The 18,568-nt window shown below is 42.7% G+C and overlaps 1 protein-coding gene across 2 annotated transcripts; it reads left to right on the top strand.

The window, feature by feature from the left end:
- Positions 1-5,151: 5,151 nt before the first annotated feature.
- On the top strand, positions 5,152-18,091 carry LOC119855207 (histone H2A.Z). Of its 2 annotated transcripts, XM_038400858.2 has the most exons (6): positions 5,152-5,199; positions 14,358-14,471; positions 15,702-15,779; positions 16,420-16,533; positions 17,373-17,502; positions 17,676-18,091. In XM_038400858.2, the coding sequence occupies exons 1-6, from the start codon at positions 5,155-5,157 to the stop codon at positions 17,735-17,737; spliced, it is 543 nt and encodes a 180-aa protein (XP_038256786.1). In that variant the 5' UTR covers positions 5,152-5,154; the 3' UTR covers positions 17,738-18,091. The 2 variants fall into 2 exon arrangements, with proteins under 2 accessions (XP_038256786.1, XP_038256787.1); XM_038400859.2 differs by lacking the exons at positions 5,152-5,199; positions 14,358-14,471 and adding an exon at positions 15,117-15,306.
- The last annotated feature ends 477 nt before the right edge of the window (positions 18,092-18,568 follow it).

Below are 18,568 nucleotides of genomic sequence, written 5' to 3'. Positions count from 1 at the left end.
TGTCCTTCATGCCTTTGGAGATTTTCACAAATGTTTTGGCATTTCGAAAATTGGAACGTAGTTCTGATAGTATGGATTCCTCTCCCCATATAGTGATCAGATCCCGTACCTCCCGTTCGGTCCATGCTGGAGCTCTTTTGCGATTCTGGGACTCCATCGTGGTCACCTCTGCTGATGAGCTCTGCATGGTCACCTGCAGCTTGCCACACTGGCCAAACAGGAAATTGAAATTGAAATTCAAAAGTTCGCGGGCCTTTTCCTGTCTACCTGGTCAGTGCATCTGAGTTGAGAGTGCTGTCCAGAGCGGTCACAATGGAGCACTCTGAGATAGCTCCCGGAGGCCAATATCATCTAATTGCGTCCACAGTACCCCAAATTCGACCCAGCAAAACCGATTTCAGCGCTAATCCCCTTGTTGGGGGTGGAGTAAGGAAATCAATTTTAAGAGCCCTTTAAGTCGAATAAAAGGGCTTCGTCATGTGGACGGGTGCAGGGTTACATCGATTTAACGCTGCTAAATTCGACCTCAACGCCTAGTGTAGACCAGGGCTGAGTCACTAGAACCTGGATCCTCTCCTTTTTGCAATAAAACAAGCAGGAGGTACTAATGGAAGAAAAAATCCATCCTGGATTTTTCTCTCCTGATTGGTTCCAAGGGTGGGGTGAGATTCTCATGACCTTCACCCTTCCATCCTCACAATGTGCCGTGATGGAACCCATTCCCTCTTTCCATGAAGGAGCAGTTTGGTGAAGAGTCAAGTACAGTCACAGTCAGGTGGAATTTCCCTCTTTCTGTCCACTCCCATTTTTTCCCCACAGCAAGGGCCTATCGTCTCTACTTTTTTCCCCTCCTTTTTACCTTTGAATAAAAGAACTAGAGTTGGAGAATTTATTCAACTTAAACTGAAAGACAATACTTAAATATTTCTGAACTGACTTATGAACGAGAGGTACTTCCCAATTGTCTCTACAGCTGCCTGCCATTGTTGCTGAAGGAGGAATGGATGCCTGTGAACCTGAGGAATTAATAGGAATCTGCCAGCTATCAACATCTGGGAGAGCTGGAGCGAAAGACCGGGAGAACAAAAGAGCTTGACTGAAAACCAGAGATGGAACTCATTGACCTGTTCTTAATTTCTTTCTTCTGTTTAATCTTTGCTTGCCTTTATCTCAAATTAATTGTGTGGTAAATAGATCAATTGAAGGAGGATTATTGTAATTGACTAGTGAAAGAATTGACCCTTGTGTTTTCAATCTCTACTATACCAAATTAGTGAAGTCATAAAAACAAAATAAAATGCATTCAGAGTAAACTGAAAGCCACTATACAATCCAACTGTAACGATTTTATTAGGTCAAGTACAGACCATGCCTGCACAGCACCAGGCCTGAATTTGCATAGCCCATAAGCACTGATGAAATTTCTGAAGAAGAGGGTATTGCCTGTGTTTCACTCAAGTATTTTGCCAAGATTTGGGGCCTTGTCTTTGGTAGGAGGAAAATTTGAGTGTATGTGTCAGGTTTTTCTTTGGTGCAGTCCTGTTTATTTACAAAGAATGTAGACAAAACCCTATTTCCCTGAACACAGTAGAAACAAACAGCAGGAGACAGTTTCCTTCTTCAGAAATCCAGGTCTGCATTTCTGTATCTGTAAGAAGCTCTGTCTCTCCAGTTCGCCCCAAGGTCTTACCTACCCTTTCCTCTGTCGCTTCCTTTTGGCTATCTAATTGCTTTCTGCCTGTCTCATGCACAGTCAATCCTCTCTACTGCCTCTGCATTTGCAGTCAGTCCTCAGAGAAACCCTTAAACCCACATGGCTTAGCTTGTGATTGGCCTAGCTATACAGCCCAGTGCTGTGGATGATGGCTTCCTACACAGTGTCAACTATCTATCACTACACATAGGAGCATTTAATTGCTCCTTCTGTTTAGCCTGAATGAAGGGTGGTTAGTGCACACATCAGCTTTAACCAAGTAGGTGACGGATCTATACATCAAAGACACACTTAATGGCAGCCATGACTACCTTACACCGTAACAATTTGTCTATCTGTTTTCTCACCTGAACTGTTCACAAGTTCTCTCTGACAAAATCGTATTCAATTTTTGCCTCACTGGGGGTTTAGCCAATATACTAAAAATAGATTGTACCATTGTAAATAGGGGTAATTAAGACAGGATCCCTGTTGTTCAGGCCGAGTGATCCGAGAGTCTCAAGAATGTCTCTGAGAAACCAGATTTGATTCTCCCTACTGCTTTGGAACTCAAGCACAATTAATAACTGAGTCCCAAGCATGAAGCCCTGGGTAAATATTAAGGGGGAAATTGAGGCGTTCACTAAGGAAAGGAGAGTGGGGAGGAAGAGCCTCTGTGCCTGATGAGGGCAGAATTGTAAGGAAGTCTTAATGATTTGATAGAGTCTGTAGCAAATATAGTTCCCATTTAGTCTTATAGAACAAATCCTCCACTTACAATCCTTTCCTATTCTATAAGTAGTTTCTTTCCTCAACTGCACTGAGGAAGGAGAAAATAAAAATCTATGCCAACCAGTCTTTATGATACTATTAATAGGAGCTATAAGGGAATACAATCAACATGTGACTATAGTCAAAAGGGGAGTTTGTGCCTCTCTGACAAATAATATGCAGCACAATGCCATAGTCAAGATTTACTGCAGATTCTTAAAGAACTGTTTGTTGATGCCAAGCTAATAAATATATCGGTTAAAATCAACTATTTTTTCCATGCACCATCACACATGATACAAGAGTGCCAGCAGAGGACATATGCTCTTCCTGAACTCAGCTGTATGAGTCAGCAGGGAATGTTAACTAATGCAAAGCCCTATCATTTGACAAAGGTTCTGTCTATACTGCAAATTCAACCATGTCAGGGGAACTGTTACAATACATAGTCTCTCAACAAGTTTAAAATATGCTTCAGTCTGGCAGTGCAGGCAAGATCAACCATGCTACGGTTTTGAACTTTGCAAGGTAGAAGCACAAATCAGGAATGGAAGTTAAAATGCAGTTTGTTTCCCTCTCGACTACAAGACCAACATGTTTTATCTGTTTTCAGTGAAAGGAGGGTGAGAGACCAGATTTCTCCCTACTCCCTGCCTGGTTGACCTTATGGTGTAGAGGGGCCTCGGCCAAAAGTACTTCAAAAGTATTGAAAGCTGTGAGAGTTAGGAACCTCAATACCTTTGAGGATATGGGCCTATGGGATATGCAGACAGAAGATACAAATTAAATAATAATGAAATAATGCTTCCTTAATAAAGGGACTTACTGTAGCATGAACACAATATGTCTCATGGCTAGAAACCATATGTCTTCAGAAAAGATACGAGTGTAGGTCAGAAACGTACAGAAACAAGATAACGTGAGTTTCCTCCTTAGAGAGGAAGAATATTCTTCTGGTTGAGGCCCTGCACTAGCAGTGAGGAGATCTGTGTTCAGCCTTCCTCTGAAACATTAGCCATATCAATCAACCAATCTCTCTGTGCCTCAGTGTCCCAGCCATAAAGTGGACATAACAATTATTTCTCTTACCCTTGTCTATTTACACTGTAAGATTTTGGGACGGGGCCTGTCTCTCGCTAGGTATTTGTATAACACCCAGTAAAATGCAGCTGGCCCTCTTCTCAGCTGGGGTTTCTAGGTGCTACAAAGATATAAATAATAATATTGTGCTAACAACAAGAAGACATGTTAATGCACAAAGCAGCTTAGCTAATATGGAAACGGTCTCATAGTGGGAAGCGTCAGGCAACCTTAATAATAGGCAATGCTACCAGCCCTGTCCATAATAAAAGCAAGCAGGCTTCACAGCCTGGACACAGATGCCTATAGACAGGTTGCCCCATTGTCTTTGATAGATATCAATATCATTACACAACCCCAGTTATCAGCTCTAATCCCTTTTCTTTACAGCTGCTACCATCTCTTAGAGCTTGTCTGTACAAACACTTAGTTCACGGCAAAGTGGGGTGTAAATCTGCCTTCCACTAGCCTGGTGTGTACTAAATGTCTGTGTGGACCTTCCTGCCATGCACTAAAAGTTTCCTAATATGCTTTAATCTACCCGCTTTGAAACAGAAATACGTTAAAGCACACTAAAAAACCTTCTGTGTGCAGCAGCAGGGTCCACACAAACACAGTGCATTACAGGCTAGATTTAAACCTCATCTTATCACAATTTGTTTTCATATAGACAAGCCCTTAGAACAGTGGTTACCAAACTTTAACAACCCGTGAACCCCTTTCACTAAAATGTCAAGTCTCGCGAACCCCCTCCTAAAAATGAATATTTCCATGGATTTTCTCCTTTGCCTGAGTATAAATTATAAAAGCAGTGATCTTGGAAATATAAAATTTGTTTCATGCTTATTACACACTATTTATTATTGATCATTACAGTATTTTTATTACATTATGAAAACGGCAACACTCTTCCAAGATCTCACTTTCGTAGCTTGTATCGCTTTGAATAAGCCTGTTATAAGACAAGACTCCTATGTTTCATCAAGGAGTATCAGATGTGAAAAAGCATGAAGGTATTTAAGAAGCCAACTCAAAGAGTTCCTCCTACACAAGCATTCAGGTCTTGAGCAGTCCAGGCAAACAACACACGTTACAACAAAGCTTAAACCTGTTCTCCATAGTCATTTTAAAAACAATACTAGCTGCCTATTTAATTTTAAAAACAGCAAAAATTATCCACCTCCCTTTCCATTTCTTATAAGGAGTCTTGAAGTTTAAATCTCCTCACTGTGATAGATATGCTTGCTTTGATCTGCTTAGCCCTTGGAAGTCCAGGGGCTCCGGGCTGCTGGCCCGTTGCTGCCCAGGGTCCCTAGGGAGAGCTCTGGCCGCCATTAGGGAATTTTTTCCTGAGAACCCCCTGTAACATTTCATGAACCCCAGTTTGGGAACCTTAGACTCAGCATTCATTACTTTATCTCTTTCCCCATGAACCTTTAATTTTTAAGGAATATTTTGTCTCCTTAAAGGGATCTCTTGTAATTATTATGTGACCAATCAACACCTATCATTCAGCCATCCCCTTGAAACAGCTGAATAACTCGGCTCCCATGAGGCAGTGTAGACTCATTATAAAAAGGGAGTCAAGCCAATTGTTCTAGTGTTGTGAAATGAGAGAGGTTTTAGAAGTGCGTGCCTGCAAGAACATGGATGTGGTACGGTAATCTTATGTCATATAATATATAGTGTTTGGACTTCTTTTGTTCTTGTGCAACATTTTTGTTTACAAACTGTCTCTTACTCTTTGTTTATCTAAGTAGTTTGGCCTTCACCATTAGGATATTGCTAGTTCTTTTTTCAATGTATCCTAGCTTTTTGTATTATGGTAGCACTAACAGTACTTTTGTGAATAATGCACTAGGCTTGTATAGGCATACTCAATAAGAGACTTGTTGGCTAGCTTAGGCTTTGTCCATACAGAATTACACTTTTTTTTTTTTTTTTTTAGGTAAAAATTCTTTTAATCTAAACTGATACAAAATTTTGTGTGGATACTCCTTTTTGGTTTAAACATGTCTCCTGTCAGTAAGGAAAAATGGTATATTAGGCTTAAATGGAGTTGAGTGATAACACACAATTAACTAAATCTGTTCAAGATAATAAATCAGATCAACTGAAAATGAAAAGTTTGTAGCTGAAGTAGCTATGTAAGACACCAGAGGAGTGGGGGGAGGAATGGGGGGGGGGGTGGAAGAAGGGAAGACAGCCTGTCTGTGGTAGAACTATTTTTGTTTCTTCAGGTCTTTTCTTACAGAGCTCTCTCCTATACTTCCTAGCCCAGACTTGTAGGAAGAAAACAAGTTACCTTTTACTATGCCAGTTGTACTATTCCTATGGAGCCCAATTCCCAATCACCGTGTAGGGAAAAGGGAGGAACTAATCCTTTGAGGCATCTCATATTTGTAACTCCATACCCAAATCATTTGGCTAAACAAATCTAAAATATACTAATCCATGCTAACATACTGCCGAAAAAATGCTTATCTGAGTAGCCTCAGCTCTAGCTTTCTGCAGAGGTGCAATAATTAGTAATACTTAAGAGTTCTAGTAAGCAGTGATGTGGAAGTGAATTTCCAAAATGGTGTTTGGAAAAGCATGTTGCTGTTTCTAATTTTTTCACTGGATCCTGCTATTGTATTCATGTTTTGCACCCAGATCTCTCATTCTGATATAGTATGATTGGATAAATCTAGCTCTATCACAAAAGCCTAGAATATGATTCCATACACAGTTTGGACTACCATGCTGAAACAGCATGAAGTGTGACTTCCTGTATAACATTAATGATGAGTAGTGGCTGCTGCCCAAAATAACTGGGCTTCAGTTAGCAAGGTTCCCCTTGTCTCACCTTCTTCTGTCCCCAGCAGGCTGAATATGGCCAAAAATGACAAGGGAAGAAAAAAACTGAGAGATAATGCAGGGGGGAATTACAGGGAAGAATTATGGTGGAGGATAAGGAAGGATAGCAGGCAACTGAGAAGAGGGTATTTTTACTTATCTCCTCCCCTTTTGGAATTGGAATATTTCTAATCTAAAGCATAGACTGAGGGCAAACAGTAATTCTCCCATTAATGTTCTTTCATAGTCCCATACTATCCCCTGACTGCCTCCTTGCTGCTACCACCAGTCCACCCAAATCTTCATTCACAAGTTGATCCCATTCCCACTACATGCAGAAAACCAATTTGTTCCAATCCCAATTTAGACCCACCCGAAGCTTCTTCCAACCAATCCCCCATTTGCTCAGCATACCTATGCTTCCAGGTTGGAAACAACTTGTACCTAATCTCTCCACCGTTCAGAATCTCCCCCACTCCAAATCCAGAATATTAGGATGTACAGCTCTCCCATATACACAACGCTCCAGCTCAGAAGTGCTACAGTATCTGAACAACCTGCCCAGCTTGTTGCTACACTTGGAGAAATGGGGAAGGGCTCTGGCTGCAGAAAGAACTATATCTTAACTCTAAAGTTGAAGAAAATCAGCACCACAAAAGCCTGGTACTCCCTTCTCAGTATCTCCTAGACATGTTTCCCTATGAGTTTCTGCCTTTCTTAGCATGATGGTGGCACTAATTTTGATTGGGGCTCTCGGAACTAATGCAATACAAACTTATTAAATACATGTACTCCTCCTTTGTAGAAGGAAGGGCTTACGTTTATTAAAGCAGGAGTCTGAGTCACACTTAGATTCTATTCATAAGCTCTCACACAGACTGATTTTTTTTTTTTAAGGCAAATAACTATTCAGGACCAGCCCTGAAGTTGTACACTCTTATTTGGGAACAAGAATGCCTTGTACACATTTAGTTTAACCAGTTCCTGAATATCTCCGTGTGTAGACAAACCCTTAGACAAGGGTGTTTAGTGTCTCTCTTGAAAATCAGGCCATAAATGTATTTGTCCCTTTACTTGTTTAAAATGGTGATACTTGCTGTAATGATGCTGGTTCTGGTGGGACCCAACTGAAAGTACCAGTTCAGGAGAAATTGCTTAAAGCTGGGCAGTTGCAGCCCAAGGCTGGGGTTCCTTTGCACACCATGGCAAACCAAACCAGCCAAACAGAGAAGACTTTGGTTTTACCCCACTGGCTAACCATAAGTCACACAAGTAACTCCATTAGACACTCCAGTTTCCCAGTATCCCCACCAATTCCACTCATTATGAGGATGAATGGTTATGAAAACCAATACCCCAGTGCAAGGAAAAAGGTTCTCCCAATCCCAAAGGACCAAACCCCAGACCCAGGTCAATATTCCAATCAGATCTTGCCCACAAATCACGCTGTTACCAATCCTTTAGAATCTAAAGGTTTATTCATAAAAGAGAAATATAGATAAGAGCTAGAATTGGTTAAAGGGAATTAATTATATACAGTAATGGCAAAGTTCTTGGTTCAGGCTTGTAGCAGTGATAGAATAAACAGCAGGTTCAAATCAAGTATCTAGAGTACATCCACAGCTGGGATGGATCATTCAGTCCTTTGTTCAGAGCTTCAGTTTGTAGCAAAGTTCCTCCAGAGGCAAGAAGCAGGATTGAAGACAAGATGGAGGTGAGGCAGTTGCCTTTTATAGCCTCTTCCAGGTGTAAGGACACCTCTTTGTTCATACTGTGGAAAATGGAGTTTGGAGTCACATGGGCAAGTCACATGTCCATGCATGACTCAGTTCTTTACAGGTGGCAGCCATTCTTCACATGCTATCTTGAACGTTCCCAGAAAGATGACTTATGTGGATTGGAGTCTCCCAAGGTCCATTGTCCGTTAACTGTTTCGTGATTGTGCACTTAATCTGCAAATTCCTTTCTCAAGAAGCTGACCAAATGCTTTACTAAGGCTTCTTAGAATCAAAACACATTGAGATACAAGTACATAGGCAGTATTCATAACTTTAACTACAAAAATGGTGCACATATACAGACAGCATAATCATAATCAGCAAATCCTACCCTTTCCATAGACACCTTACAGACAACCTTTGTACAATATTTGCTGCAAATATACAACAGTGGTTGCAACAATGATTTATATAGTCATAGGTTACATCAGTAATGTCACAATTGCCTATCTCGCAAATGTGTTCTGTCTGTCCAGACTTTTCATCTAGAGATCAGTCTATGTAAATGCAAAGTAGTGTTAGAAATAATTTATTGTATCTGAGAAAGAGGATGTGGAGCCCATTAAAACTAACATAATACAAAAAGGCAGGATTAAAGTTTGAGTTATCGGAAATGCAAGTTAGGTTTCAAGTACCTAACTGTACAACATCAATGTTGCATGAAGATCTTCGCTTGGTTTTTGTTTTTTCCCCTTCTAAAAAAAAAACCCAACAAGCTTGCAAATAACTCGTTGCAACTGGAATTTGAAACACGCACCTCACTGAGGTGGGGCTCAGATGTGCTGATGCAGACTACACACTTCTGGAACATGGCAGCCACATCTTACATTTTTGTTTTTTGGTTCTGCCTATAGTGAAATTACAATTGTGGGGCTCCTGCTATAACATAGTCCATCTATATGCAATGAGTGGGGAAGGAACTGGTTACTAAACACTTAAATAGTTTACTTAAGCATGGATTATTCTTGCAGTGTCAGTGTGACCTTTTCTATCCATATTTTGGAACCTCATCAGCCAGGCTCATTGCACTATGGACTAGATTTACAAAGAAACTTTGGCATAGTGATATTCAGCTTCACAACACTTAACTTCTAGGCTATTAGACAATCACTGGCATTCACAAAGCCTGAGTTAGGTGCCTAGGCTCCCTGTGGGATGGATGGGGAGAAGAGCAAGCGTTCTAGGCAGCTCTGCTGCTACAATAGCCATAGGAGATGCCAAGCTGAGAGGGAAAGTGTGCTAAGCCCCACCCCTCTCTTAGAGCTAGATGCTAAAACCCAGGCTGCAGGGAGGTGCTGCCTTCTCCCTGTGGGATTCTCTGCTGCAAACCTTCTTTTGGTGCTCTAGCAAGAGGCCTGTGAGGGGCATGACCTCCCTCATAACTTTTAGTCCAGTTGCTAGGTTTCCCATCCAGGATGTGGAAGACCTGCACTTCAAGGCTCCCCACACACTCCCAGCAGGGTGAGAAGGGATTTGACCTGGGCTAACTGCTGGACAATGGGGTATTCTGATATGGGGCTCCCTCAGCCTCTCCCATTAAAGCTGTCCAATGTGGATAGGCAACCTTTTAAAAACAAATCACTGGAGCAAGAGGACTGGATATTGGGTGTCTCACTTACAGGTGAGTGTTCCAACCACCAGGTTGGCTACCAAGTCATTTTCATACTTGGACTTTCTCTGCCCAATAGCCCAGTGATTAGGGCACTCATCCATTATATAGGAGACAAAGTTCAAGTCTCTGCTCCAAATCAGATAGAGCAGGGATTTGAAAACAGGTCTCTATCATCCCAGGTAAGTGCCCTAACCACTGAGTTATTGGCTCTAATGGACATGGATGTTGACACAAGAAAGGGCTGACCTGCCTTAGGAACCTCACTCCAGAAGAGGATTCGTGGGTGTAAATCCTGAGCCAAGACAGGCATTTAACTCCTCTGAAGAATTTAGGCCCTGACCCTTGACTTATCCTTCTGGAGAGTTTAAGCAACTCTTGTTCAGATTACTGGCTTTTCTGTGAATCCCATTCATAGGTACTTGACTCTTCCCATACACTGGATGCCTCACTAGTGGCAGAGAATTCCACTGTATGGCAGGGCATACATAAAAGTTCAGCTGTGGCTCTAACCCTAGGTATCTAAAAAGGCAGACATGGGCCTGGAAGGATTCTCAAAAGTACCTGGGTGCTCAATGCCCATTGACATCAGTGGAAATTGAGTGCTCCTCTTTAGACATCCAAATACCTTTAAAAAATGTGCCTCCTTGTCACCAGAGATACTTAACACAACCATTAAATAGTCTTCTTCCTCTAAAATAGAATGTATTATAAAGTGCTGTAATACCTAGAAATGCCACCTGTGTTTACATGGTCAGATAATTGCAACTTTCACTGAGCAAAGTACGTTCAGGATCCATGTAGAGTAACTTCTTACAAAAATAAGAAGCTCTGGTATTTAGATTGTGACTTATAAAAACCCACCCATCACTAATTCTTTGGGGTGCATGTACATAAAAATATACTACCGCTTTTGACCAAAGTTAGTGACCCCTGCCTTTCCCCCAGATCATTACTTCAGCAAATTCCAGTATTCTCCTCTCTCAGGCTAAAGTCTGAAAATGACCTTATCTTGCACTGATAAATAGAACTGGTTGACTTTCCCATCAGAATACTGATTTTGTCAAAATTTTAAACATTCTGCAGAGATGGTACAATTTTGATGAAGGTCAGATGAAAAGCAGGCCGGGTTCTAATGGAATCCTGCAGGTTTTCTGCATGCTGCCTGGTGGACTGAGGACCCTGGGAGTGCTGGCTCCCAAGCTCATGGTCCCTTGACAGCCTGAGCATCCAGGATAGCCAGCCATGGTAACTACCTCTGAGACAGGGGCTCCATGGTTTTCTTTTTATGAAGAACTTCAAAATGTAAGTTCTTTTTTAAATTCTGAACAATCAAACTTTGAGGTAAATAATCCTGTATAAGGATTTCAGTTTCTCAGCACACCTATCTAGTAGGATGGGAAATGAATTAATAAATCAAGGGTGCTTCACAGAGAATATCCTGCCACTACAGGATAGTGGATAAGGGCTCAGATTTTCCTAGATGCGATAGCTGATGGATTCCTTCATCAAGTAATTGCTGAACCAACAAGAGGGGATGCCATTTTAGATTTAATTTTGGTGAGTAGCGAGGACCTCATAGAAGAAATGGTTGTAGGGGACAATCTTGGCTCAAGTGATCATGAGCTATTCAGTTCAAACTAAATGGAAGGATTAACAAGAATAAATCTGCAACTAGGGTTTTTGATTTCAAAAGGGCTGACTTTCAAAAATTAAGGAAATTAGTTAGGGAAGTGGATTGGACTGAAGAATTTATGGATCTAAAGGTAGAGGAGGCCTGGGATTACTTTAAATCAAAGCTGCAGAAGCTATCGGAAGCCTGTATCCCAAGAAAAGGGAAAAAATTCATAGGAAGGAGTTGTAGACCAAGCTGGATGAGCAAGCATCTTAGAGAGGTGATTAAGAAGCAGAAAGCATACAGGGAGTGGAAGATGGGAGGGATCAGCAAGGAAAGCTACCTAATTGAGGTCGGAACATGTAGGGATAAAGTGAGACAGGCTAAAAGTCGAGTAGAGTTGGACCTTGCAAAGGGAATTAAAACCAAATAGTAAAAGGTTCTATAGCCATATAAATAAGAAGAAAACTAAGAAAGAAGAAGTGGGCCGCTTAACACTGAGGATGGAGTGGAGGTTAAAGATAATCTAGGCATGGCCCGATATCTAAACAAATACTTTGCCTCAGTCTTTAATAAGGCTAAAGAGGATCTTAGGGATAATGGTAGCACGACAAATGGGAATGAGGATATGGAGGTAGATATTACCATATCTGAGGTAGAAGCGAAACTGAAACAGCTTAATGGGACCAAATCGGGGGGCCCAGATAATCTTCATCCAAGAATATTAAAGGAATTGGCACCTGAAATTGCAAGCCCATTTACAAGAATTTTTAATGAATCTGTAAACTCAGGAGTAGTACCGAATGATTGGAGAATTGCTAATATAGTTCCTATTTTTAAGAAAGGAAAAAAAAGTGATCCGGGTAACTACAGGCCAGTTAGTTTGACATCTGTAGTATGCAAGGTCCTGGAAAAAATTTTGAAGGAGAAATTAGTTAAGGACATTGAAGTCAATGGTAAATGGGACAAAATACAACATGGTTTTACAAAAGGTAGATCGTGCCAAACCAACCTAATCTCCTTTTTTGAAAAGGTAACAGATTTTTTAGATAAAGGAAATGCAGTGGATCTAATTTACCTAGATTTCAGTAAGGCGTTTGATACCGTGCCACATGGGGAATTATTAGTTAAATTGGAGAAGATGGGGATCAGTATGAACAGCAAAAGGTGGATAAGGAATTGGTTAAAGGGGAGACTGCAACTGGTCCTACTGAAAGGCGAACTGTCAGGCTGGAGGGAGGTTACCAGTGGAGTTCCTCAGGGATCGGTTTTGGGACCAATCTTATTTAATCTTTTTATTACTGACCTTGGCACAAAAAGTGGGAGTGTGCTAATAAAGTTTGCAGATGATACAAAGCTGGGAGGTATTGCCAATTCGGAGAACGATCGGGATATTATACAGGAGGATCTGGATGACCTTGTAAACTGGAGTAATAGTAATAGGATGAAATTTAATTGTGAGAAGTGTAAGGTTATGCATTTAGGGATTAATAACAAGAATTTTAGTTATAAGTTGGGGACGCATCAATTAGAAGTAACAGAAGAGGAGAAGGACCTTGGAGTATTGGCTGATCATAGGATGACTATGAGCTGCCAATGTGATATGGCCGTGAAAAAAGCTAATGCGGTTTTGGGATGCATCAGGAGAGGCATTTCCAGTAGGGATAAGGAGGTTTTAGTACCATTATACAAGGCACTGGTTAGACCTCACCTAGAATACTGTGTGCAGTTCTGGTCTCCCATGTTCAAAAAGGATGAATTCAAACTGGAGCAGGTACAGAGAAGGGCTACTAGGATGATCCGAGGAATGGAAAACTTGTCTTATGAAAGGAGACTTAAGGAGCTTGGCTTGTTTAGCCTAACTAAAAGAAGGTTATGGGGAGATATGATTGCTCTCTAGAAATATATCAGAGGAATAAATACAGGAGAGGGAGAGGAATTATTTAAGCTCAGCATCAATGTGGACACAAGAACAAATGGGTATAAACTGGCCACCAGGAAGTTTAGACTTGAAATCAGACGAAGGTTTTTAACCATCAGAGGAGTGAAGTTTTGGAATAGCCTTCCAAGGGAAGCAGTGGGGGCAAAAGATCTATCTGGTTTTAAGATTCTACTTGATAAGTTTATGGAGGAGATGGTATGATGGGATAATGGGATTTTGGTAAGTAATTGATCTTTAAATATTCAGGGTAAATAGGACTAATCCCCTGAGATGGGATATTAAATGGATGGGATCTGAGTTACCCAGGAAAGAATTTTCTGTAGTATCTGGCTGGTGAATCTTGCCCATATGCTCAGGGTTTAGCTGATTGCCATATTTGGGGTCGGGAAGGAATTTTCCTCCAGGGCAGATTGGAGAGGCCCTGGAGGTTTTTCGCCTTCCTCTGTAGCATGGGGCATGGTTGACCTGAGGGAGGCTTCTCTGCTCCTTGAAGTCTTTAAACCATGATTTAAGGACTTCAATAGCTCAGACATAGGTAAGGTTTTTCATCCGAGTGGGTGGGTGAGATTCTGTGGCCTGTGCTGTGCAGGAGGTCAGACTAGATGATCAGAATGGTCCCTTCTGACCTTAGTATCTATGAATCTACATATTCCAATTTTGACAGCTGACTTAGGTACATAGTAATTGCCATACCGGATCAAACAGTAATGTCTTTGGTCTCCTATCCTGACAGTGGTTCATACCAGGTCATGCAAAGAATACTGCAAGATGCCTAATGGAGTTATGGAAAAATCTGTCTAGGAAAGCTTTTTTTTTTTTTTTCTAGCTCCTGGAAAAATATCTACATGGGGTTTTAGCTGAGTTTAGATTGCCAAATTTTCACTGAAAGTTTGGGGGACTTCTTGTGTCGACCTACACATAGGCTGCAATAAACGGTCAAAGGTTTGAGCTTGAGAAGGGTGAGCAGCAAGAATCCTTATTAACGTTAAGTTAACTCCATTGGAAACACCATCCTTGCCCCCTCAACACAGGACTGGAGCCCTTATGGCCGTGGTACCCAGTGGCTACAACAGGAAACTGTCCTGAGACACTTTGGAAGAAATGGGAATGTCTTAAAGAAATCCAGCCTCAGGCCTGAATCTAGGGTAAGCAGACAGCAGCTGGGCAGTTACTGCAACAAACCCTCTTGTGGTAGCGAAGAAATGTAGCATGGCCAACTCTTGCAATAGCTGGTATCTTCTTTAAAGTGCTGGCCCTTGGAATTACATGATTACATGAGACTTTCATTGTCTTTTATTTCTTAAAAGCTGTTTCTAGCTGCCCTGTTCAGGGGCAGAAACCTAAAACATGACCTGTGAGCAGTCACCAGGCTCAAGCCCCAAGGAAAATGACCCCTCCCGATGCTCCTGATTTTTAAAGCCAGCACCAAGCGGGGAGTGACTCATGCTTTCTGAACGCCAGAGTTTGGCACCGCTGCCACCCGCACCAGCATGCACTCCCTGGGCTGAGATAAACCCGGCGGGGGGGGGAATGGCTGGAGGCAGGCACGGGGCAGAGGCCCCAGCTTCCCCCACGAACTGGTGTTGATGGAACATGAACCGCGCACTTACCACGCCCGAGACTCCGGCGGAGTGACGTCACTCTAAATGTGGGTGGAGTCTCTATTGAGGACGGGAGTAGCAGGTTGCCCGCTCCTGTCAGTCAATCAACACTGCCAGCCCCTCCCCATCGCTGGCATATGATTGGTCCTGGCGCCTCAGCTCAGGCCCCTCTCCACTCTGCGGTGATTGGCTAGTCGTGGGATCCGGGTTCCCGGATGTGGGCACGTTCGGCGGTTATAAAGTGCTCGCGGAAGGCGGGAGCGGGCGTAGTTTGAATCGCGGCGGGTGCAGGAGAGGTGGTGTAGTTGGATACACTTGGTGTGTGTAGGACGCTCGCTTTCTCCTATCCCGGTGTGGACCCGCAACAAAGCGTATAATGGTAAGGGAGCCGCGGAAACCGGCCTCGGTAGGGCGTGCGGCTGCGTCGCCTTGGGGCGGCGATGGAGAAGCTGAGGTGAACGGGCGGCGGTGGCGGCGGGAGGGGTAGAAGCACAAGAGGTTAACGAGTGGGTGGCAGCGGTTGCACGAGTGGGAGGTGCTAGTTAGTGCTAAACCCGTCGCGTGGGGGGAGGGAGGAGAGGGTGGTGCACGCGCACTAGTGCCGCCGCCGGAGGGTGGGGGGGGGGGGACAGAGTGGTTGGGGCGCATGCGCTCGGAAAGCCGTTCGTGTCTCCGAGTGTGGAGGAATAAGACGCGCGCGCATCGGCGCTGGCCAGAGGTTGGAGGCGCATGCGCGGGGCATGTGCTGCTGCTCACAGTCTCTCTTTGCGTTAGGCTGGCGGTAAAGCTGGGAAAGACTCTGGAAAGACCAAGACGAAGGCAGTGTCTCGCTCACAGAGAGCCGGCCTGCAGGTGAGGACGGGACCAACTGTCAACTTGTAGCACACCCGCCCCGAACTGGGAGGGGTTTGCTTGCGGGCCCTCCAGAGTTACAGGGGAACGTGCCTCTTATTGCAAATCTTGTGATACCTGGGGGTTTATCTTAAAAGCCCCAGCTCCTCACATGTGATATGATTAACTTCAGCTCATTTTCCTCATGAGACAAGTGCCAAGTTTTTATGCTTTCTGGGCAGAACCTCTAGTGTCCTTGTTTAAATCTAATTATGTAACCTAATCTCTCTTTTGTGAGAGGCTGACTCTTGCCCCTCAGATGACTGGGTTTGTCTGAGATAGGCCTCCAGCAAGCTTTGCTTGGGAGGTGGGACGGAAAGTATGCTATAAATAGCAGCAGCCATGGGCCTCATTATACAGGGGGTGATGGGATAGCCATGCCAGTATAATCTCAGATGAGATGGAGATCCTGCAAGAAGCACACACAAACTGCTACCTTGAATGCAGACATACTTGTGCCATATATCCAACATCAGCTTGGTCTTTTTTTTTTTCCTGCCTGGATGTTATACACAAGCAAGAGGTGTAAGGATTGCAGCTTTACAGGCACTCTTATACCAGTGATGTCTGCAACAGTCTTATCTATTCTGATCTCTTGCAGTTCCCTGTTGGCCGCATCCACCGACATTTGAAATCTAGGACTACCAGTCATGGACGTGTGGGAGCCACAGCTGCTGTATACAGTGCTGCCATCCTGGAGTACCTGACAGCTGAGGTGAAGTTGATGATGTGCAAGACAGCTGACACTGCTGGAGCTGCATAATGACCAGGGCTCCTTGTATTCTGCAATTCTGTGATCATGGAATTTGCTGTAGAGTTGTGCTCTAGAACCTCTACTTCAATCTTTTGTTTTACAAATTCACTTTAGTTAGTAAAAATGTAAACTAATGTCCGAGGCCTGGTCTCCACTAAAAAGGTTGAGACAGCTATGTTGCTCAAGGGAGTGAAGAATCCACACCCCTGAGCAATGTAGTTAAGCCAGTCTATTCTGTGGTGTACATAATGCTAGCTCAGTGAAAGGTCTTCTGTTGATCTAGCTGCTACTTCTCCAGGAGGTGGATTACCTATGCTGATGGGAGAACCCCTCCTGTTTGTGTAGGTAATGTCTACACTTGAAATGCTGCAGTGACAGCACTGTAGCTGTGCTGCTGTAGCATTTAAAATGTAGACAAGGCCTCATCAGCAGATCTGAAACTGGCTTTAAGATGTGAGCTACCCCAGTCATGTCACATGGGGGGGCATGGACTCCCTGACTGAAATTTTGGGACTTGCCATTTTTTCCCAAGATGCCACAGAACTCTGCATTTTTTGTTGGAGAATGAGTATCCTCAACTATAAGCTGTCACTCTTCATTTTCATCCCTTCCACAAGAGAATCTTGCAAGGCAGTCAGTTAACACTACTTAATGGTGCATGCTACAGAGCGTAGTTGCACAAGGCCCTGATAACACTCTATGTAGCCTAGCCTACAGTGCCTGCCAGATATTGTTTCGGAAATACTAACTATTGTAATCTGTGCATGATGGGTAGGCACTGAAAGTGCTTTTGTCTGCAGGTTCTTGAGCTGGCAGGAAATGCATCCAAAGACTTAAAAGTGAAGCGTATCACTCCCCGTCACTTGCAGCTTGCAATAAGAGGAGATGAAGAATTGGACTCTCTCATTAAAGCAACAATTGCTGGTGGTGGTATGTAGCTGTAACTCAGTACTGTTCAAACTAAACTTAAAGTCAAATAGCTTTCTTGCCATGGATTGCTTTTTACAAACATCATAATACACAAATACAATACTGTCTGTTTCAAATAGTACAGGGAAAATCCAATTTAACCTTGCCTTAATCTTGTCTTTTTTTTTCCTTAGGTGTAATACCACATATCCACAAATCTCTTATTGGAAAGAAAGGACAACAGAAAACTGTCTAAAGGATACCAGTATTCCTTGTTATCTCAGGACTCTTACTACTTAACAGTTGTCCAGTGTTGGTGATTCCAGTGGACTGTATCTGTGAAACACAATTTTGCCTTTTTATAACTTTGAGAAGCTAAAGCTCACTGAGCATTCTAACAAACCAAATTTCTGCATTGAAGTCTTAACCATATTTAAGTGTTACCATGGCTTCAAAGAAGCTGTTGTATCTGTAGAGGTTTTTGATTGAGCTGACTGTTTTAGATCTGTTTGATTTTAATGTGAAGCAGAAGTTAAAGGAAATGTTTGGTTTTGTACAGACTCTTGATCCACTAGAGTGGAAGTGTTCAATAAATGTTATATCAATACTAGTCTGTGTATTCACTATTGCCAAACTTCGATAGCAGCTCTTAAGACTGATCGGACCCAGTTCTTGACCAAAGCAATGTTTATCCTACTGCTGCTATAAATTGTAAAATGCCTTAATTTGATTCAAGCAAGCTCTGTTGGCAGAATGTCATTCTGCTTCAATTCTGATCATACTTAGCGATCCCTTATGATCTGAACTAATCAAGCAATGTAGATAGCAACTTGAAGCTGTTTAATGGGACATATCAAGCTCCATGCCACATACTGATTTGGGGGGAATTAATCTGTATTCCAGGGTGCTCCCTCAGCTTACTATCTTTGGTACAGGCCTGTATAAATGGCCCCCAAGCCTTTAAAATAAAAAATAACCTCTTGCTAGACTGCCCCCATCAGTAAAGATTTCTAATGCTTGTTCTCACTTTTTATATGAACTCAGTTAATATCAGCAAATAACAAATGGTGCCTCTAAAGTGTGGTCT

Source organism: Dermochelys coriacea, chromosome 4 (genome assembly GCF_009764565.3).
Source record: "Dermochelys coriacea isolate rDerCor1 chromosome 4, rDerCor1.pri.v4, whole genome shotgun sequence".
NCBI lineage: Eukaryota > Metazoa > Chordata > Testudines > Dermochelyidae > Dermochelys > Dermochelys coriacea.
Note: the sequence above shows the minus strand (reverse complement) of the source record. Positions and strands in the feature narration are given on the sequence as shown.